Raw genomic sequence first — 22525 nt, 5'->3', positions numbered from 1 at the left:
GGTCTCGATCTCCTGACCTCGTGATCCGCCCGTCTCGGCCTCCCAAAGTGCTGGGATTACAGGCTTGAGCCACCGCGCCCGGCCTTTTCTTTTTTTTTTAGACAGAGTTTCGTTCTTGTCGCCTAGGCTGGAGTGCAATGCCGCAATCTTGGCTCACTGCAACCCCTGCCTCCTGGGTTCAGGCAATTCTCCTGACTCAGCCTCCCGAAGCAGCTGGGATTACAGGTGCCCACCACCAGGCCCAGCTAATTTTTTTGTATTTTTAGTTGGGACAGGGTTTCACCATGTTGGCCAGGCTGGTCTTGAACTCCTGACCTCAGGTGATCCACCCACCTTGGCCTCCCAAAGTGCTGGGATTATACCTTTCCCAAGATTCTTACATTCGTCTGTGATAAAACAGAAACAAAACTCCTCCTTTATAAAGAAAGGTTACTTCGGGAGACTGAGTGCCTCAGAGAGAAATTAATTTGGTGAGAGATACATTTGTTTTGCCACGTCACTTAAAGCCCTCAAGGATCTCTGGCAAGGGTGGGGTGACTGAGTGGGGATCCATAGATATCCCGAGTAGGGGAACAAGGGACCAAGTTTTCTTTGAGTCTGTGATCTAGGAGATACAACAGAGCCATCACTGCATTTCACTTACTTAAATGTATTTATAGGCCATCCCCGTCTAAAAAAAGGCTGAAGCAACTAAAGTTGTGCGTGTGTGTGTGTGTGTCTTCTGCTTGAAGTGGCAGAAATAACAGATTGGATTAGTTGTATAATGAAAACACCACAGTGTTGCTGACTGTGTATAAGTCTGTCTCCCTAGCTCAACTGGGGGCTTCTGGAGGGCAGGGACTCAGGGAGTTTTATATCAGGCATCCTGTACTTGAGTGTGGAGATTTATAGAATGAGAGATTGTATACAATAGATTTAGAAACGCCAAGTGAGGTGTGGGAGTGTGTAACGTAGGACATATAGTGAGGAGACAGAGATATAAACAGACAAACAGAAGAGAGAGGAAGAGGAGACAGAGATAGAGTGGTGGGAAAAGATAAAGGGACAGAGAAAAGTAAGGGGGCGCTGGGCGCAGTGGCTCATGCCTGTAATCCCAACACTTTGGGAGGCTGAGGCAGGCAGATCACCTGAGGTTGGGAGTTTGGGACCATCCTGACCAACATGGAGAAACCCTGCCTCTACTAAAAATACAAAATTAGCCGGGTGTGGTGGTGCATGCCTGTAATCCCAGTTACTCAGGAGGCCGAGGCAGGAGAATTGCTTGAACCCGGGAGGCGGAGGTTGCAGTGAGCGGAGATCACACCATTGCACTCCAGCCTGGGCAACAAGAGTGAAACTCTGTCTCAAAAAAAAAAAAAAAAAAAAAAAAGAGAGAAAAAAGAGATAAAGGCAAATATACAGGAAAGAGAGAGAACAAACTGAGACAGAGGCAGAGACAGAAACTGAGAAGAGACAGGGCAAAAACGAGACAGAGAGATAGAAATAAAGAGAAAATGCAGAGAAAGAATCAGAGGAGAGACAGAGAAAAGGTAAAAGACAGATGGAGTTCCAGAGCAACAGAAGCAGGAAAGCACAGCTAAGGAAGATCCAGGACTGACCTGCAGCCTGCAGGCCCAGGCACTGCCTTCCCCATGCCTCAGCCTCCTCTCCCTGTCCTGGTCCCTCACCTGAGCGGCTCTTGCTATTAGTAAGGATGTCCTGCAGCCGCTCCTGCAGCTTATCTGCCCGTTTCCGCTCCAAATGCAGCTGCCGCTTGAGGTCCTTGAGCTGTGGGGGACAGGGGTAAGATGAGGACTAAGGCCCAGTGGGCCCATAGGAGGGAGGTTGCAGGTAGGAGGGAGCCGTGCTTGGGCACCCCTCAGTCTTACCGCAGCACTGCCCTTCTTCTCCAGAATCCTCTGCCCATCCACTGTGTCCTTCACTTCCTGTGTGAAAAAGCAGGCATGGCTGGTAGGTTCCGGAAGGGCTGCCTGAAGCATGCTCCCTCCCTGCCTCTCCTGCACGCTGAGGATCAGGGGTGTGTCTGGGGGCTGTGCAAGGACCACTGACCTGCTTCAGGCTGCTAATGGTCTTCAGGTGGCAGTCCCGCTCTTCCTGGGCCTGCTCGAGCTGATCCCGCACATCCTGTAGCTCCTCCTCCTTGTCCTGCAAAGCAGAAAGCAGCTTAGGCATTGGCTTGGGAAGCCTCTGTCCTCCCAGGAGGGCCCGTCACTGTCTGGAGAGAGGAACACCATCATGCGAGAGGCACCTTCAGCTCGGCAGCATGCTGCTCCCGACACTGCTTGAGGGCTTCCTCTTGTTCCTGCTGCTGCTGCTGCAGGGATTCCTACAAGACAAGTCCCAGGTCTGGCCACAGCCCCCCAGAAGATATTATGCCCAGTTAGGGGTATGAGGGACTGCAATGGGGGCCCAGAGGTATGCAGAAATGACCCTCCTGCAGGGAACCCCACATGCCCTTAGGCAGTATACAGAAGTGTCACATCTAAAGCTGCACCATTCACATGGTTGACCTAGATTTGCATTTACATTTTATTTTATTTAACAAAACATACAGCGCTTACTATGTGCCAAGAATGTTCTAAGGGTTTTACATATATTAACTCATTTTCTGTAATCCTCCCGTAATACCTAGATGGTAGGTATTATTGTTATCCCCTTTCTACCATTGATGAAAACAGGCCACAGAGAGGTCAGATAAACTGCCCAAGGTCACACAGCTAGGAAACGGCCCAGCCAGGATTCAAACCTAGACAAACAACTGGCTCCAGCCTGTGCTCTTCACTGCTACATGACAATGCCTTTCAATGTATCATGAGATTTCCAGAAAATGGCAACAAAGGTTCTTTTTTTGAGACAGAGTCTCGCTTTGTCACCCAGGCTGGAGTGCAGTGGCACAATCTCAGCTCACTGCAACCTCTGCCTCCTGGGTTCAAGTGATTCTCCTGCCTCAGCTTCCTGAGTAGCTGGAATTACAGGCACCGGCCACCATGCCCAGCTAATTTTGTATTTTAGTAGAGACAGGGTTTCACCATGTTGGCCAGGCTGGTCTTGAACTCCTGACCTCAAGTGATCCGCCCACCTCGGCCTCCCAAAATGCTGGGATTACAGGCATAAGCCACCGCACCCAGCAGGTTCTTATTCAAATAACATCAGTGTATTGCATTAATTTCCTGACAGAAGTACAGTTTCAGGAGAAAGAGGTGCCTTTCCAAATTTGCATAAAGGCAGGGCAGCCAAAACACATGACAGTCTGTCCTATCTGATGGCCATCCCCTGATCCACTTCAGAGAGCTGCTATTGAGCCAGGGGACTGTGGGGATATCCCTAAGTCCAGAAAATCTCGGGAAGTTCCAGGGCCTGACTACTCCTGTTTCTCTGGTTTGACATGAGGGCCCCAATCAACCTCTTGTTCCTCACCAGGCATCACCAACTCACCTCGGCTTCTTTCAAGCGCCGTTCAAACCAGCCCTTGGCTCCATCCATGGAGTGTACCTGAGCTTGAAGTTCTTCCACTGTCTGCTGGAGAGTCTCCAGCTCCCGTGTCCGGGCCTGGGATGGGGCAGACTGTCATGGGCCAGGCAGGCAGAGGAGTGGGCACCTGATGCACGCCACCCATTGGCCTATCAGCAACACTGTGGTCCCCAGGTTTTAGAGGAAGAAGGGCATCGTCATCTACCCACCCACCTTCTCCTCCCGGATCTGCCCACGGAGCTCCTCCTCCTGACGCTTCTTGTCTTCATGCAGCTCTCGGAGCTCACGCTCATAGCGGGCACGCACCCCCAGCACCTCCTTCTCATGCCGTAGACGAACTGCTCCCAGCTCTTCCTTGTGCTGGGACTTCTCTTGCAGCGTCTCCATTGCTAGCTCATCCAGCATGGCCTTCCGCTTCTCAGCACTCTGGGGACCAGGACGATGGCAGTCAACTTCATTCCACAACATTGAAAAAAGGCCTCCCACCCTCTTCCCATGCCCAAAGAACTAGCCAAACTCCACTCCCATCCCCATTGAACTGGCTAAGGCACTCACCCATCCTTATAGAACTGGTCACTTTCTTTCTTTCCCCTCCCACTCTGATGGATTTGGCCAAGAAACTAGTCAACCACAAACCAGTCAATTTTCCTTTCCCTCCTATCCCCACATATTTGGCTATATCACCTCTTCCCATCCCCATGGACTGAGCCAATTCCTACCCCTCATCCTCTCCCCTCAACCCTCATGTTCCCCTACCTTCCGAGCCTCCTGTAGTTCCTGGGTCAACTGCTCCTTCTCCTGCCCTATTTCTTGAAGTTGTTCCAGCAGCCGACTATTGGCCCGTAATGACTCCTAATGCAGACACCAAGGGGAAAGAGTTTGATAAAGAGCATCCAGTAGGTGCTAGTCACCCAGGACCATCTGGTAGACCATCTCCTTCTCCCTGGGAAAGTTGGTATTGTGATCTCAATTTCTGGATAGGAAATATAGCAGAGACTGCTAGTTGCTCCCCAGTATTCATTCTCCCTTACTTTCCTAGCAATAAAATTTATAATCAGGCATACAGCTGTCTAGCAGATGTTTCCCCTCCTCCCTCATGGTTAGGTGTGGCCATGTGATTTATTTGTGTATGTGGAAGTAGTGAGTGTAATTTAGGTTATGCTCTTAAAGGAAAGAGGCACATTCTTCCCTGCCCCCTTTCCTCCTTCCTTCCAGATAGAATACAAACATGATGGTCGGGGAGCTTCAGCAACTGTCTTGGATGCCAAGATAAATGTCTTGTGTTGAAGGTGGAGGAACAGCAATGGAGAAAGAACTGGGTCACTGATGACTGGAAAGCCATCATTCCACCCCTGAACAACATACCTGGACTTTTAATGAGAGAAAACTAAATTTGTATCTTATTTAATCTACTATTATTCTGGTTTGTATTATGGAATCAGAATGGATATCCTTTGGGAGGCTGAGTCGGGTGGATCTCCTGAGGTCAGGAGTTTGAGACCAGCCTGAACAACATGGTGAAACCCCATCTCCACTAAAAATACAAAATTAGCTGGGTGTGGTGCCAGGCGCCTGTAATCCCAGCTACTTGGGAGGCTGAGGCGGGAGAATCACTTGAACCCAGGAGGCGGAGGCTGCAGTGAGCTGAGATAGTGCCACTGCACTCCAGCCTGGGCGACAGAGTGAGACTCCATCTCAAAAAGTAAATAAATAAAATAAAATAAAATAAGAAATAAAAATAAAATGAAAAAGAATGGATATCCTAACTAACTGAAGAGGCTAGTTTCAGAGAAGTGAAATGACTTGTCCCAGAACACAAAAGTGCTAATAAGTTAGGGAGCCAGACTGGAACCTAAGTCCTCCTGACTCCAGTCTTCCCACTCTACCTTACTGGGGACTTCCCCGGGCCATTACTAGGGAACTAGGAAGAGACAGGCCAGAGCCAAAGGTGTTACCTGGAGCTGGGAGTTGAGGTCATCTTTCTGTCCCATAAGGTCCTCGTACTCAGCCTGCCGCTGCTGCAACTCAGCTGCCAGCCCAGTGGTCTGTTCCCGGAGCATATTCAGTTCTTGGGTCTTTGCTGTTTGGATCTGGAGAAAGTAGTGGTGATAAGAAGTATAGTGAAAGGGACCCCAGGGGCCAGGGACAGGGTATGAGCCTCCTAGTTCCAGGGAAACAGGGAGGGAGGTGGGAAGAGAACCAGGAAGAGAGAGGAAATTTCAAACAGAAAAGCAATGAAGAGAATGGGTAAATGTGGCATGTTCATACAATGGAATACCACACAACAATAAGAGAACACACCTGTGTTGCACGTGGATAAACTTACATAGTGCTACCAGAAAGAAGTCAGAGACAAAGAGCAGCTGATTCCATTTATATGAAGTTAAAGAACAAGCGAAATGAATCTTATGTTGCTAGAGATCAGAATAATGGTTACTTCTGGGGGAGACTGACTTTGAAGGGATAAAGGGGACCTTCTGGGGTACTAAAAGTGCTTTATACTTTGATCTGGGTAGTGGCTATGGTGGCGGGGAGAGAAAGAGAAAAGAGAGGGACAGAGGCAGAGAGAGAGGAAGAGAGGATTCACTGAGTGTACACTTAAGATTAGTACATTTCATGCACTTTACTAGAGAGAAACCAGAAAGAAAGAAAAGCAGAGATAGGCCAAGCACAGTGGCTCACGTCTGTAATCCCAGCACTTTGGGAGGCCGAGGTGGGAAGACAGCTTGAGGCCGGAAGTTTGAGCCAGTCTGGGCAACACAGTGAGACCCTGTCTCTACAAAATAATTTTTTTTCTCTTTTTTGAGATGGAGTCTTGCTCTGTCACCTAGGCTGGAGTGCAGTGGCACCATCTCAGCTCACTGCAGCCTCCGCCTCCCAGGTTCAATCGATTCTCCTACCTCAGCCTCCCAGCCTCCCAAGTAGCTGGAATTATAGGCACCACCACACCCGGCTTTTTTTTTTTTTTTTTTTTTTTTTTTGAGACGAGTCTCACTCCGCAACCCAAGGCTGGGTGCAGTGGCACGATATCGGCTCCCACTACAACCTCTGCCTCCCAGGGTTCAAGCACTTCTCCTGCCTCAGCTCCCAAGTAGCTGGGATTACACGGCGTGCGCCACCATGCCCAGCTAATTTTTTTTATTTTTATAGAAGGACGAGGTTTCACCATATTGGCCAGGCTGATCTCAAACTCCGGGGACCCAGGTGATCCGGCCCGTCTCAGGCCTCCCAACGTGCTGGGATTATAGGTGGAGCACTGACGCCAGGCAAAATTTTTTTCTTTTTTTTTTTGAGATGGAGTCTCCACTCTGTCGGCCTAGGCTGGAGTGCAGTGGAGGCAATCCTCGGCCCACTGCAAGGTCTGCCTCCGGGTTTCGCCATTCTCCTGCCTCCAGCCTTCCCAAGTAGCTGGGACTACAGGCTCCTGCCACCCACGCCCAGCTAATTTTTTTGTATTTTTAGTAGAGACGGGGTTTCACCATGTTAGCCAAGATGGTTCTCGATCTCCATGACCTCGTGATCCTCCCGCCTTCGGTCTTCCCAAAAGTTGCTGGGATTTACAGGCGTGAGCCCACCGCCGCCGGCCGAATAATTTTTGTAATTTTTATTAGAAGACGAGGTTTCACCATGTTGGCCAGGGCTGTCTCAGAACTCCTGATGTCAGGTGATCTGCCCCACCTCTGCCTCCCAAAGTGCTGGATTACAGGTGTGGGCCACCACGCCCGGCCAATAAGTTTTTTTTTTTTTTTGGATGGAGTTTCACTCTTGTTGCCCAGGCTGGAAGTGCAATGGCACAGATCTCAGCTCACCGCAACCTCCGCTTCCCGGGCTCAAGCGATTCTCCCACCTCAGCCTCCTGAGTAGCTGGGATTACAGGCGCCTGCCACCATACCCAGTTAATTTTGTATTTTTAGTAGAGATGGGGTTTCTCTATGTTGGTCAGGCTGGTCTCGAATTCCTGACCTCAGGTGATCCGCCTGCCTTGGCCTCCCAAAGTTCTGGGATTACAGGTGTGAGCCACCAAGCCCGGTTTTTTTTTTTTTTTTTTTTGAGACAGAGAATTGCTCTGTCACCCAGGCTAGAGTACAGTGGCGTGGTCTCGGCTCACTGCAACCTCTGCCTCCTGGGTCCTGGTTCAAGCAATTCTCCTGCCTCAGCCTCCCTAATAAAATTTAAAGTTAAAAAAAAGTAGGGATGGATGGCCAGAGAGAAGAGGGCTGGATGCCAACTGAAAGGAGCAACAGAAACAAAGACAGGAGAATAGCATGGGGTCCAGACCACCCTACCCTGATGTGTACCAGAAACAGATGGAGATGGGGGAACAAGACAGGGATCAGCAAGGGCCCCCAGGTGTCCTTTACCTGCTCCAGGGCAGCCAGGCTAGTCCTCAAGGCATTGTTCTCAGCCAAAAGCCCTTCCACTTGTTCCTGTGCATCTGCACTCTGGATGGATACCTGGCCCCATGCCCACAGCAGGTGAGAGTGGGTCCAGAACAGGGGGACAGGACCTACCCACAGCCAAGAAAGAAAGGACACACACACACACAAACACACACGAAGGCCTGGGGAAAGCAGGACCCCTGGGACCTTGCCTGCCTATGTAGTACCCACTCAGGCTGCCCCCATCCTGAACCCCAGCTCCCTGAGCCCAACCAGTACAACATACCTGATCTTGTAGGGCCCGCAAAGCTGCCGCATGTTCCAGGCGTTCCCCTTGCCGCTGATCTCTCAGCTCTGCCAAGCTCTGTGGAGACCAGGGGAGCCCATTTTACACCTCAGCCTCTCCTGGGGTACATACAACCATACAGACTCCCTCTTTGTCCACCCGACAGCATGTTCCCAGCACCTGTGGGTCTCAGACTATCTAGCCAGCAGCAATCTCAGGTTCACCCAGACGCCAGGTCACTACCCTCAGGGGCTTCAGACACAGTCAGCCCCTCTATCCCAGCCTCCAAGATCTCAGGCACATCTAGTCTCCTGGCCATAGCTCCTGCGTGGTTCAAACTCACTCAGCTCCCATCCATAAGAGGTCTCATACTCACCCAGATTCCAGCTTGGGAGCTCCAGGATTCTCAGACACAGTCAGCCCCATGGATCTCAGATGTAGTCAGCACACAAGGATGACAGCTTCACCCAGCCTCCCAATCCCAACCACCAGGGGTTTCAGACACACTCATCTCCCATGTCCCTATCTCCCAAGTGAGATCCACCCAAACTCATAGTCCCAGATCCTAGAAGTCTCAAACTCACAACCTCCTAGTTGCCAGGTCCTGGTGAACTCTCAGACTGACTCCTTCACCTGTCACTCTGCTCCCCAGTCTCTTGGGATCTTCAGACCCAGCTAACCACCAGTTCCTGGGGGTCTCAGCTTTACCCAGACTCCTGTCTTAGACCCCATGTTCCCAGTTTCTAGGGACTTCAGAACCACAAGCCACCATATCCTCCATTCCAAGGGACCTCAGACTCACCTTTTCTAGAAGGAAACCCAGAGGCTTCAGAGTCATCCAGCCCCCAGTCCTCAGGAGCCTCAGACCCACCTAAACTTTTGCTCCAGCCCCTGGAGGTCTCAGACTGACCAGCTTTTGTTCACAGCCCCAAGGATCTCAGGACTACCTAGCCCATATGATCCCACTTCCTAGGTGTCTTAGGCCCAAGCCAGCGCCCAGATCCTGAGGGTCTCAAATGCACTCAGCCTTCAGCCCCAACTGTCTCACCCTTGAAAGTCGTATATCTACCCAGCCATGTCCTCAGCCCTTGGGAGTCCCAAATTTACTGATATCCCAGCCCCTAAAGGTCTCAAAGTCACCCAGTGCCCAGGGAGTTCAGACTTACCCCAATTCCTGGTCCTAGGCCCTAGTGACCACAGATTCATCCAGACTGTGGTCTCAAACCTCCAGGAGTTTCATATTTACACAAACTTATAGCACACAGCCCCCAAAGTCCTTAGCCCCCTGAGATCTTACACTCACAAAGACTCCTATAACAATTCCAAGGGCTCTCCAGTTCCCATTTTCCTAGCTCCTGGGGTGCCCTAGAATCCATTTCCAACACAGGAAATCTCAGACTCCCCAGCCAGCCTCCATGGACCTCAGACCTCTCCAGGCTCCCAGTCCTAGCCCCTACCCCGGGGATCTCAGAACCCAGCCCCCATCACCTGATTTGCAGCCTCAAGTTCCTGCTGCAGCTTCTGGGTTCGAGCCAACTGGGCTTTGTGATCAGCTTCCTTCCGTTGTTGTAATTCCTCAATCTTGTTCCTAGGGGTGATGAGGAGGGGGTGTGTTGGGCATGGCTTGAGGCCCAGTCTCCTAGCTCTGCCCCTGTAGTCTTCACTAGGCACTGTTCCAATTGTCCACCAATGCCTGCAAATCTGGCAGTTACCTGCTGTCATTAAATAGAGTCTCCTTTTCTGTCTGCAGACGGCAAAAACTGGGCACAGAAGGACAGATGTAGATGGGTCAGTTCCGTAAGTTAATCCCCCCCTCAGCCCCAGTACCCCTAGGAAAAGAAATTTACCTTTCTTGTTTCTTTTTCAGTTTCTCGGAGAGCTGGGGAGAGGGGTGCAGACAAGTGATAACATTGAGAATAATATAAAGACAAATACAAAATTAATAAATATAGACACTTCTTATGAAGTCCTTTTTGGAAGCCAGGATTTACTTATGTTATCTTGTGGAATCCTCAAAATAGCCCTGAGAAGTGAGTACTACATTTTACAAATGGGGAAACTGAGTCTTTGGTTGCCCAGCTGGTCAGCAACAACAGTATTATCTCCACCCAGATCCTTCAGGCTCCAAAGCCCAGTATTTATGCTCCCAAAATAGTGGCCAATGGCCATGTTATAGAATGGCTAGCCTGGGGGGCCTGGAAAGCAGGATCATGACTGGGTGCCTCATCCCTGGGTCTCCAGGTCCTAAGATAAGAGCCAGGAGTCTGTAAATGCTTGCATGAATGAATGAATGAGTGAATGGGCAAAGCTGAGAGGAGATGGATGGGATGAAACTTATCATGCACAAGATATAGTGGGACCACATTAGCCCATTCCATACTGAAAGTAACTGAGGCATAGGTGTGAGTCTCTCCATTTCACAGATGATGAAACCTAGGCTTTGATGGGGTACAATGCCCCTTCTGCCCTAGGATTGGGAATGCAATGGGAAAGAATCCAGCAGATTGGGAGTAAAATGGGAGAGAGCCAAGCAGCCGCACCTTAGCAAGTTCCTCCTGCAGCCTGGATGTTTCGGCCTGCTTTGAGCTCTGCAGGGAAGGATGAGGGATGGGAGGGTTGTTGTCAGCAAGGACAGGGAGAAGCCTTCCCCTGCCCATCTGCCTCCCTCACCCCATCAGCCCACAAGATGGTGTGACATCACAGCCATCTCCGTGGGACTATAGACAGAGGTAGAACATCTGCCCTGCCTTCTGTCTCCAGCTCCAACAGACCCAGATTCACCTCTAAGCCTTGCAGCTGCTCCCAGAGCAATCTCTTCTCCTCTTTCTCCATTTCCCATTTCAGCTCCACCTCTGCCAATGGCATGGGGGCCAGGACGGTGGGGGCTGGGCCCCCTGGGGGGTCCCCCTGGCCCTCACTGACAGCTGAGGACTTCCTGGCTTCTTTCCCATAGCGTTCCTGCAGCGCTGGTGAGTAGAACAGGGATATATTATGGATGAGGTGGTCTCTGAAGTCTCTTGCCATGCGTCGAACAGAGGGAGAACTGGCCTTCAACCCCTCAGGTGGCAGAGCCCCTGCGCCAAATGACCACATGCATAAAAGACCAAGGTTCAGCTCTATCCATGCCTCTAACTTTTTTTTTTTTTTTTTTTTGTTGAGACAGGGACTTGTTATGTCACCCAGGCTGGAGTGCAGTGGAATGATTACAGTTCACTGCAGCCTTGACCTCCTGGGCTCAAGTGATTCTCCCACCTCACTCTCCCAAGTAGCTGGGATCAGAGGTGTGTGCCATCACCCCGGGCTAATTTTTTGAGTTATTGTAGAGACAAGGTCTCACTACATTGCCCAGGCTGGTCTTGAACTCCTGAGCTCAAGCAATCCTCCTGTCTCAGCCTCCCCAAAATCTTTTCCCTGGCCAGGCACGGTGGCTCACACCTGTAATCCCAGCACTTTGGGAGGCCAAGGCGGGTGGATCACGAGGTCAGGAGTTCAAGACCAGCCTGACCAACATAGTGAAACCCAGTCTCTACTAAAAATACAAAAATTAGGCGGGTGTGGTAGCGCACGCGCCTGTAATCCCAGCTACTCATGGGGCCGAGGCAGGAGAATCGCTTGAACCCAGGAGGCGGAGGTTGCATTGAGCCAAGATCGAGCCATTGCACTCCAGCCTGGGTGACAGAGCGAGACTCCGTCTCAAAAAAAAACTTTTTCCCTAGACAGTCTTGCTCTGTTGCCCAGGCTGGTGTGCAGTGGTGCAATCATAGCTCACTGCAACCTCAAACTCCTGGGCTCAAGCGATCCTCCCAAGTAGCTGGGACTACAAGTGCACACCATGCCTAATTTTTTTATTTTATTATTTATTTATTTGTTTATTTTCTTGACATGGAGTCTCTCTCTGTCACCCAGGCTGGAGTACAGTGGTGTGATCTCGGCTCACTGGAAACTCTGCCTCCTAGGTTCAAGTGATTCTTCTGCCTTAGCCTCCCAAGTAGCTGGAATTACAGGCATGCTCCACCAAACCTGGCTAATTATTGTATTTTTAATAGAAACGGGGTTTCGCCATGTTGGCCAGGTTGGTCTTGAACTTCTGACCTCAGGCGATCTGCCCACCTTGGCCTCCGAAAGTGCTAGGATTACAGGTGTGAGCCACCGCGCCTGGCCTAATTATTTTATTTTTAGTACACACAAGGTCCTGCTATGTTGCCCAGACTGGTCTTGAACTCCTAGCCTCAAGAGATCCTTCTGCCTCGGTCTCCCAGAGTGCTGGAATCACAGGTATGAGCCACTGTGCCCAGCCTCTCACAAATATTTTAAGCCCTATCAACCACTAAGATTCTGTTTACTATTAGCCCAAGCTGCTTTCACAAATCCCATTCTCAATCCTTCAAGCCCCACCCATAGCCCTTGAAGGCCATGCCCACCATGTGCCACCATTGACTTATAGCTGAATCCCTCCTAGAGCCTCCTAATTCCCATCCACATTCTACTAAGTCTCCCTCCTAGTCATGGAACCAGCATCCACCACCACAGACGTCCCAGCTGCTCTCCAAAGTTCCACATACCACATGCTCCCACACTCTATCAAGCTTTCTTTCAGCTTTCATCCCAGACCCCACTTACAATCTGGGCTCAGAATCTTCCCAACACTCCATTCACTTCTTCCACTTAGCAAATATCTCCTTTTTGACATTCAAGCTGCTAATCTGTAACATCTGCTAGTATCAGACACTGAACTAATGCAGAATGATATTACCTTTTATCTCTACTACAATCTTCTGGGTGACAGACATCACTACATGAACTGTGTAGATGACAAGGCTTTCGCTCAGAGAGGTGAAATGGCTTGTCCAAAGCCACACAGGGCATGGGGCCAACTCTATTTCTGAAGCCCTTCTCCTTCCCCTGAGAGGATGACAGCCTTTCTTGCCCTACTCAAGCCCCAAGGTCCCCACATCCCCAGGAGGGCCTCTATGCACCTGCCACGTTCTTCTGCAAGGCTGTGTTTTCAGCCTGCAGCCTCAGCAGCTCCCCATCCACGAGGGGCCCAGCTTGGGCAACCCCTGCTCCTGCAGCCCCCTCCTTCAGTTGCTGGTTCTCTCGCTCCAGCTGTTCCATCTGGCTGCAGAGCTGAACAGAGGAAGAGAAGGGGCAGAGAAGCAGAGAATCAGAACAGTATTTGCTGAAACCTATATAGCATTTGTCCATGTACTTTACAATTCACTTAATTCCCATAATGACCCTATGATGTAGGTGCCCTCCCACTTTACAAATAAGGACATTGAGGCACAGAGATGTTAAACAATTTCAAATTCACACATCTTTTAAGTGGCAGAGTCAGAAAATACCAAGAGCATACCAAGTATGAGGACACCAAAAACCATTTTCCTCTTCCTACTTCCAACCTCAGAGATGCAATCCAAGACCTCAGGCTCCTCTGGAGGTTGTTAGTGCTACAGACAGCCTCACTGCCACCCCTCTTCTGTGGAGGGCTGGATCCTGGGCCCAGAGTTAGCTCCCTCTCATCCTAAGCACCACAAAGAGCTTGCAGGTCATTTCCAGGGCCAACACTGATGACAGCTCCTGCATTGCCAGCCGTTAGTCTTGGAGAGGTATACAATGCCAATAAAACTAAGCCAGACCTCTGCCCAACTCCTGGCTAAAGTACACTTCTCGAAGCAGTCCTGAGAAAATCCGTTGTCCCCATTTTCTTTTTTTTTTGAGACGGAGTCTCGCTCTGTCGCCCAGGCTGGAGTGCAGTGGCGCGATCTCGGCTCACTGCAAGCTCCGCCTCCCAGGTGCACACCATTCTCCTGCCTCAGCCTCCCGAGTAGCTGGGACTACAGGCACCCGCCACCACGCTCAGCTCATTTTTTGTATTTTTAGTAGAGATGGGGTTTCACCGTATTAGCCAGGATGGTCTCGATCTCCTGACCTTGTGATCCGCCTGCCTTGGACTCCCAAAGAGCTGGGATTACAGGCGTGAGCCACTGCGCCCTGCCCCTTGTCCCCATTTTCATATGAGAATATCGAGGCCTACAGAGAATTTTTATTTTATTGCCTGCAATATTTTCTTTTTCTCTTTTTTTTTTTGAGATGAAGTCTCGCTCCGTCACCTAGGCTGGAGTACAGTGGCACGATTTCGGCTCACTGCAACCTCTGCCATCCAGGTTCAAGCGATTCTCCTGCCTCAGCCTCCTGAGTAGCTGGGACTACAGGCATGTGCCACCATACCCGGCTAATTTTTGTATTTTTAGTAGAGATGGGGTTTTGCCATATTGGCCAGGCTGGTCTCGAACTCCTAACCTCAGGTGATCCGCCCACCTCGGCCTCCCAAAGTGCTGGGATTACAGGCGTGAGCCACCGCACCGAGCCGGCCTGCAATATTTTCTTTNTATGAGATAGCAATAGAACAGTTAGGAAATTGAAAACAGATAAACAAAAGTTACAACTCTAACCCCAATTCATGTATTAGATACATATTATGTTTCTGTGTTAATTTTATCAACTTCACACAAACACTCAAGCTGTTTGATAAAAACGTCTGCCTTTGCTGGGTGCAGTCACTCGGGAGGCTGAAGCAGGACGACTACTTGAGGCCAGAGTTCAAGGCTGCAGTGTGCTATGATCTTGCCTGTGAACAGCCACTTTACCACAGCATGGCCAACATAGCAAGACCCTGTCTCTTAAAAAAAAAAAAAAAGTCTATCTTCATAGGTTGGAAAAAATGATTTTAAATGAATATTTCAGGATTCAGTCTATCCTACCCACTATATGCCCAATTTGGCAAAGTGCAAAATAATTATTATTTTATTTTTGAGATAGGGTCTCGTTCTGTTGCCCAGGCTGGATGGCAGTGGCAGAGCCACTAAAACTTTATGCTGGTGTATAAAGGCATGTCTTTCAAACATGGCTATGAACATATGAATAGAACGCTAAGCTCTAAAACTCTGTAAGATGGCCAGGTGCCATGGCTCAGGCTGGTAATCCAAGCACTTTGGGAGAGGGCCAGTGGGGTGGATCGTTTGAGCCCAGAAGTTCAAGACCAGTCTGGGTAACATGGCAAAACCCCATCTCTACTAAAAATACAAAAACTGAGGTGGGAGGATCACCTGAGCCTGGGGATTCGACAGAGTGAGCTGCAGCCTCCACCTCCCAGGCTCAAGCTATCCTCCCACCTCAGTCTCCTGAGTAGCTGAGACTATAGGCATATGCCACCCGAGTAGCTGAGACTATAGGCATATGCCACCATAACCAGTTAATTTCTGTATTTTTTTGTAGAGACAGGGTTTCGCTGTGTTGCCTGGGCAGGTCTCAAACTCCTGGGCTCAAGCAATCTGTGCACCTCAGGTTCCCAAAGTGCTAGGATTACAGGCATAAGCCACTGCACTGGCCAAAAGAATTGGTTTTTTGCTTTTTTTTTTTAATCGAGACAGAGTCTTGCTCTGTTGCCCAGGCTGGAATGCAGTGGTGCAATCTCGGCTCACTACAACCTCCACCTCCCGCGTTCAAGCGATTCTCCTGCCTCAGCCTCCTGAGTAGCTGGGACTACAGGCGCATGCCACCACACCCGGCTAATTTTTTGTATTTTTAGTAGAGACGGGGTTTTACCACATTAGCCAGGATGGTCTCAATCTCCTGACCTCATGATCCGCCCGCCTTGGCCTCCCAAAGTGCTGGGATTACAGGCGTCAGCCACCATGCCCGGCCACAAAACTGTTAAAAAGTCAAATATTTTAGAGGGTAGATGAGTTAATAGAAGGATAATATTATAGCTAATGCTTCCATAGCTGATACTATGTGCAAGGCTCTGTTTTAAGTGATTTACATACATTTATTCATTTAATCCTCACAAAAGCCCTGTGAGGAGGCAGGTACTGTTATTATCATGACTTCCATCTTAAACATTTGGGAACCAAGAACCAGGCAAGTTAAGTAACTTCCTCAAAGTTACAGTTAGTAAAAGGTAGAGCCAAGATTTTAATCTAGGCCTTCTGGTTACAGAGTCCCTGCTGGTAACTACTACTTGCTTAACTGCCTCTCCTGGTATTGTATCTGCTTAAAGGTTATTTTCAGTTTTGTTTTTTTAAGGTCACAGGCACTATATTCTCAGATGGAGCCTTAGAAATACCATTTTTGGGCCAGGCACGGTGGCTCATGCCTTTAATCCCAGCACTTTGGGAGGCCAAGGTGGGTGGATCACTTGAGGTTGGGAGTTCAAGACCAGCCTGATCAACATGGAGAAACCCTATCTCTACTAAAAATACAAAATTAGCCAGGCATGGTGGCGTATGCCTGTAATCCCAACTACCCAGGAGGCTGAGGCAGGAGAATCGCTTGAACCCAGGAGGCAAAGGTTGCAGTGAGCTGAGACCTCGCCATTGCACTCCAGCCTGGACAACAAGAGTGAAACTCCATCTTAAAAAAATTTGCTGCCATGAGACTTTTTTCCTTAAGACACACTAAAAACATAGACAATTATTAACTGTGGATACAGAAGATAGATGAGGGAACAAAAGACAATGTCTCTAACTGCCCAGTAGATTTAGAAACAGACAGGACACTAAAATCAATGGAGAGATAGAATTAGTAGCTCCAGGATGAATTATCTGGAAGAGGTAGAACCCCAGGCTCATGTCAGATGAAGAGAAGAAAGAAAAGGGAAGAAGCTCAAACACTTTTCCATCCTATATTAAGCATAAGAACTCTGCCTAAAACCCCCCAACACCTTGGAGCACCATAGCATCAACTCGACATTATACACATGGAGACTTGAAGCTCAAATAAAAGGAGTGACTTGGCCAGGAACCAGCTGACCTCAGGACTCAAAGCTTTCTAATCCCAGCAGAGTTAGTGGCCCTATCTGTCAAATTACTGCCCCCCAGCAGCAATCCAGGACCTGTTTCAGCACCACGGACAGTGCTTCAGGGCCAGACCCTATCCAATCACTCTCTGCTGCTGTTAGGTTTCAGCCCAGATGGCCCCTACCCCTCATTTCCCCTTTGACTATCCCAGGCACCAGCACCTTGCTGAACTCGGCCATTAGCGTGCTGTTCTGCAAACGGAAGTCCTCCTCCTGGCTGTGCAGCTTTGCCTGCAGCATCTCATTTTCACTCAGCAATACCTCGACTTCCTGCAGTGGCAGACAAGGGCCAGGACTCCAGCAAGGGCAGGAAGGATAGGGAGGTAGGGCAAAGAAACAGAGAGAGGGAGAAAATGACATGGGTGGGAGAGGACATAGGGTACAGAGAATGAGGTGATATAGGAGAAAGAGACACAGGGAGGGATAAAATGAGAGACAGGGAAAGGGAGATAAAGACATGGGAAGGTAGAGAGAAGGGAATACAGGGAGGAAGACAGCAGAAGAAAAGACAGGAAGATAATGATAGGGGAGAGAGGAGGTAGAGATGGGGAAAGGGGGAGAGATAGAAAAGGGGAGAGGGATTGGGAAGGAGAGAGTGAAAAAGATGGAGAGAGGAACAAACAGAAATCAACAGGGAGAGAACAGAACAGGGAGAAGAGAAGGAAGGGTCAGGAAAAGAAACGAGTTAGGAAGAGAGAGGAAAGGTGGGGAAGAAACAAAGAGTCAGAGAGAGAAAGCAGAAAAAAAGAGAAATCACAGAGACAGGAACAAGAGGGGGAGAGACAAAGAGAAGATTGGGAAGAGAAATGAGTCAGAGAGACAGGAACAGGAAGACAGAGACAGAGACAGAAAGAGACTCAGGGGAATGGATAGAAAGAGAGAGAAGGAAAGAAACACAGAGTTAGAGACAAATAGGGAAACAAGGACAGATACAGCAACACATGGCAGTGAGGTAGTAGCAGACGTAAGGGCACACAGAGAAAGAAAGGCCAGTACAAGGAAATCTCAGCATACAGAAATAGCCCACCAAGACAGTCTCCCAGTCACACTCACCCAAAAGAGATCCCCTTACCTGAGCTTTCTTGCTCTTGCTCAGTGCCTAAAGTGGGGGTGGGTGGGAAGAGAGCTAAAGTGAACAGAGATGGACTGCCTTACTAGGATATGTAGACAACTGTGCCAAGCGTTTTGGGAGGACAATGATGATGGGAGTTGCGGGATGGGAGCATCTTCAACCACAGAACATGTGTGACAATTTGGAGCCCAAAGGCGTGAGTGAGTGAATGAATGCAAATCTTGCCCTGGGGCCCCAGCACACACAAATCATCCTTTCTTGGAAGCTCTTGAGGCTGGTGGGGGGTGGGGGAGGTAGGGAGGTGCCCTGGTATTTAACCATTTACAGGCTGGATCTCTAGGCTCAGAAATTGTGGCTTCATTGCTACATCTGTCCATACATGTCTCTGTTGTCCTTCCCATGCAGTGTGGAAACTGTCGCTCCCCTGCTGGGCATCCAAGAGCATTGCCAGCTTAGGGGAATCAGCATCCTACCAAAGAGCAGTGCAACTTCCTGACTGCCGGCTTTTCTGCATACTGTATTCATTCATCCAACAAATATTTATTGAGCACATATTATGTATCAACATTGTGCTAGGTATGGCTAGATATGGGGACAGAGCAGTGACAAAGGAGAACCTTGAATGTCTTGAGGGGCCACATTAGGTTATATTCTATCTCATCTTTAGAGGATCTGAGAGTTGGGTTTGCTCTCATTTTCCCAACTGGACCAGGACAGAGATGGGAAGTAGGAGCACAAGGCAGGAGTGTGAGTGGAGGATGGGAGGCAGATTCAAGGTAGATTTACTGATAGATTTGAATATTTAATTAAAAGTCAGTGAATGAGAATGAGTAACTGAAATTAGAAATGAATTAAAAGTAAATTAAAATTAATCAATAAATTAAGCAGGATTAGGTAAAATTAGCCAACTAAAGAGAATTCCATGAGAATCTTCTAAATGACTACATGAAAACAGCACGCAACATTCAGTCTGGTTCACTGTAGGTGCTCACTGGAGGGATGAATGAGTCAGATAGGTAGAGGCAAGGGTGGATGGGTAGGTGGATGGATAGGTGGATGGATGGGTGGAGGGAGGTACCTTCTGAGCTTTGCTGAATTCCTTATCCAAGTAGGCGACCTTCTGTCGAAGACTGGTGAGTTCTGGTGTCAGGAAAGCAGGGAAACTCAGCTTCAGTCAGTGGCAAGAAACTGAAAGGCCTTCCTGCCAGGCCTCTGAGGGAAAACCTCAGACATCATGCCTCAAAGCCACCCCCATCTAATAAGGCCCTCTTGGCTCACCAACACCATTCTTGCGTAGTTCATCTGAAAGCTGGTAGTTATTTGTCCGGAGTTCCAGGAGCTGAGCCTTTGGGGGAGGCAGGAAGGGAAAAGACTTGGTCAGGAAAGTGTCCCTAAGCCTACCATGAGGGAACCAAGCCCCTAAGCCCCACAGACCTTATGCCCTCCATGTTCCTCTGTAGCTACTCCTTAAGACCTGTATGTGCTACACCCAAAGTGAGCTTCCAGGCCCTCAGACCCTGGCTCACCTTTTCCAGCTCCACTTATAACCCCAGCTAGCCTCACCCCTCCATCTCACACTACAATCCATGCTGCACTCAGGCCACCCTAGAGCACTGCCCCAGTCAGGGTCTTGCTTGTGTGAGTTCCCTGGCTCTTCATGCCCACAGGATAAAGTTCCTCCTCCTCATCCTGGCTGACCTTTCCACACACTGAACACACACTGTCAGGGGTGTTGTCCATCTTTCTGACCAGACCTGGGGGCCCCTGAAAGCAGGGAGTAGGGGCCTGTCTTCCTCCCTCTTTCCTAAGGGAAGAGGGTCAAGTATTCTGCCCAACTTTCACAGGTGGGCTTTCCAGGGTCCCCCCACCTCCAAGTCTCTCAAAATACATCCACGCCGCCTTCAATAATTAAGGGAGGGCCAGGTGCAGTGGCTCACACCTGTAATCCCAGTACTTTGGGAGGTCAAGGTGGGTGAATCACGAGGTAACGAGTTCAAAACCAGCCTGGCCAATATGGTGAAACCCCATCTCTACTAAAAATATAAAAAATTAGCCGGTGTGGTGGTGCACACCTGTAGTCCCAGCTACTCGGGAGGGTGAGGCAGGAGAATCACTTGAACCCGGGAGGCAGAGGTTGCAGTGAGCCGAGATTGCACCACTGCACTCCAACTTGGGTGACACGGTGAGACTCTGTCTCAAAAAAAAGAATTAAGGGAAAGTGTCAGGCGCAGTAGCTCACACCTGTAATCCAAACACTTTCAGAGGCCAAGGTGGGCAGATCACTTGAGGTCAGGAGTTCAAGACCAGCCTGGCCAACATGGTGAACCCTCATCTCTACTAAAAATACAAAAATCAGCTGGGCATGGTGGTACGCACCTGTAATTCCAGCTACTAGGGAAGCTGAGATAAGACAATTGCTTGAACCTGGGAGGTGGAGGTCGCAGTGAGCTGAGATCGTGCCACCGCACACTCCAGCCTGGGTAACAGAGACAGACTTTGTCTCAAAAAAAAAAAAAAAAAAAAAAAAAGAATTAAGCATCCTCCTCTCTACCAGCCCTGTAGGACCCTGAGGCTGGCTCTACCCAGCAAGGCCGGTTCCTTCCCCCACCAGGACTTTTCCCTCCCTCCCACGCCACCAGCCTCCACTTGCTATTCTCTGGTAGTCTGCTCAAAGTGAGAGGGCTTGGCCTTCACAGAATCTTTCCTGCTCCTGTCCTCCCCAGGACCCAGTGATCTGTCTCTCCAAGACCTGGTCCAATTGGAATACCCTTTGTACCCCCTGAGACTTGCCCCCCAACAAAGCCCAGTAGTTCTCTCTCATTCATGGCCCAATGGGATCAGTGTTCCTCATTCAAGGGTATTTCCACTCCCAAGATCTCTCCAGTCATGATCCAATGGGAATGGCCCCACACCCCTCAGGGTAGGCCTCTACAAGGCCTTGGGTAGGCCAGTTGGATGACTCTTACTCACTTAGAATCCCCTTCAGATGACAATGGCCTTCCCCATTCATGGGTTAATCAACTCGCCCTTCCATTCTCAGTGTCCCTCACACAGGGACAGTTGGTTTCCCTCATTCAAGGACCAATTGGATTACCTGTCCTCCCTCAGAGTTCCTCCCCTCCCCATGCTGGACCCTGTTCAGAGCCCCCCAGTGAGGAACCCTCTCAACAAGGGCCCATTCATAGTACAATGCTATGGCCTTTCATTGAATCTCAGAGTCCCCCCAAAAGAATCAAGTGGGAGTACCTCCCCAAAGCCCAGTGATCTTCCCTCCTTGTAGTCCAAGGTATCACTCGTTTACCTCCTCTGGTCCTCCCCCCAATTAATGGGATTAATGTTATTACCCATTCATGGCCTTCTTCACCCCAGTGCCGCCCCCTCTTAGGATGCACTACCAACTACCAATGGCACAGATCTCCACCTCCCAGGAACAATGACAACATCTGGGGTCTTTCCCCAATCCCCGGGCACAGTGGTATCTCCCCAAAACTTACCACCTCCCACCCGCTAATGGTTCTGCCCTCTCAAGGGCTCCCACCACCATGACGCAAACGACCCAACACCCGCTTCCTTCCTCTCCAGACAAAATGGTTTCGCCTTCTCAGGATCTCCTTCTCTCAAAGCCCATTATCATCACCCGCCGACGGTGTCCCCCGCACGGGCCCAAAAGTCTCATCCCCTCCAGGTCTGAGTAAGGTACCGCCTACTTAAGGGCGCTCTCCCCCGCCCACAATGCTAACAGAGTTGAACCTTCAAAGCCGCAGAGTATCTCGGAATCCAATAATCTCACCACTCCGAGCCTCAGTTTCCCTTCTCCAGACCCACCCCATAAACTCAGGGTCCATCCCAACCAACCCCTTGTCAGAGCTGATGGCACGACTTCTCTCTACCCCGCCCCCGGTCGCCTAGCCGGGTGGTCTTTCCCACCGCGAGCGGCACCTGCATCCGCTGAAACTCCTCCTCAGACAGAGCTTGCGCCATGTTCCTCCCCCCACCCCCCCGCCAGCTTTCTGCGCAAACGCAGCTCGCGCCTCCTGTCAGTATTAAGGTCGGACCAAACCACTGGCCAGGAATGGAGGGGGTAGAACCTAATTCCGGAGGGCAGCATTTTGGAGACGCAGAGAAGAGATCGAAACCGACTGGTCAGGTGAACTATAATATAACGTTCTACTAGAATGTAAGTCATCTGATTGGCTTTTGCGCTCTTTTAGGCCACCCATTGTGATACGACATTATTACATCCCCGTTTCATGGGTGGACTCGTCGCTAGGGAAGTCTTTGCCGACAGAAAATCACCCTTCCGCAATCCTCCTTTAATGAGAATGGGTAACTTAATAACCATAGAAATGAAAGCGGAAGCTTCGCTCTGGTCTTGTTCCCGCCCTCCTTTGGGAGACCCCAAAGGGGAATCCCACCTCTTGTAAAGCCTTTGGCCTTTTTTTTTTTTTTTTTTTTTT

General features: G+C 49.8%; 1 protein-coding gene across 2 annotated transcripts in view; it reads right to left on the bottom strand.

Annotated features, from left to right (window-relative positions):
* Nucleotides 1-22079, bottom strand: part of GRIPAP1 (GRIP1 associated protein 1) — a 28973-nt gene extending 6894 nt beyond the window's left edge. For both annotated transcript variants that reach the window (XM_017888384.1, XM_017888385.1), the window contains exons 1-21: nt 22008-22079; nt 19347-19413; nt 19147-19208; nt 18069-18095; nt 17159-17266; nt 13113-13263; nt 10918-11102; nt 10677-10724; nt 9984-10015; nt 9849-9896; nt 9625-9724; nt 8137-8214; nt 7833-7925; nt 5427-5561; nt 4228-4323; nt 3685-3897; nt 3436-3549; nt 2249-2326; nt 2050-2145; nt 1869-1925; nt 1668-1767 (exon numbers count right to left, since the gene is read on the bottom strand). In XM_017888384.1, coding sequence (XP_017743873.1) covers nt 1668-1767; nt 1869-1925; nt 2050-2145; nt 2249-2326; nt 3436-3549; nt 3685-3897; nt 4228-4323; nt 5427-5561; nt 7833-7925; nt 8137-8214; nt 9625-9724; nt 9849-9896; nt 9984-10015; nt 10677-10724; nt 10918-11102; nt 13113-13263; nt 17159-17266; nt 18069-18095; nt 19147-19208; nt 19347-19413; nt 22008-22049 — 1930 coding nt within the window. In that variant the 5' untranslated portion in view covers nt 22050-22079. The remainder of the gene's footprint in view (nt 1-1667; nt 1768-1868; nt 1926-2049; nt 2146-2248; nt 2327-3435; nt 3550-3684; nt 3898-4227; nt 4324-5426; nt 5562-7832; nt 7926-8136; nt 8215-9624; nt 9725-9848; nt 9897-9983; nt 10016-10676; nt 10725-10917; nt 11103-13112; nt 13264-17158; nt 17267-18068; nt 18096-19146; nt 19209-19346; nt 19414-22007) is intronic.
* Between the last annotated feature and the right edge of the window lie 446 nt (nt 22080-22525).

Source organism: Rhinopithecus bieti, unplaced genomic scaffold (genome assembly GCF_001698545.2).
Source record: "Rhinopithecus bieti isolate Rb0 unplaced genomic scaffold, ASM169854v2 scaffold_18349, whole genome shotgun sequence".
Classification (NCBI taxonomy): Eukaryota; Metazoa; Chordata; class Mammalia; order Primates; family Cercopithecidae; genus Rhinopithecus; species Rhinopithecus bieti.
This window is presented reverse-complemented; position numbering and strand designations above follow the sequence as displayed.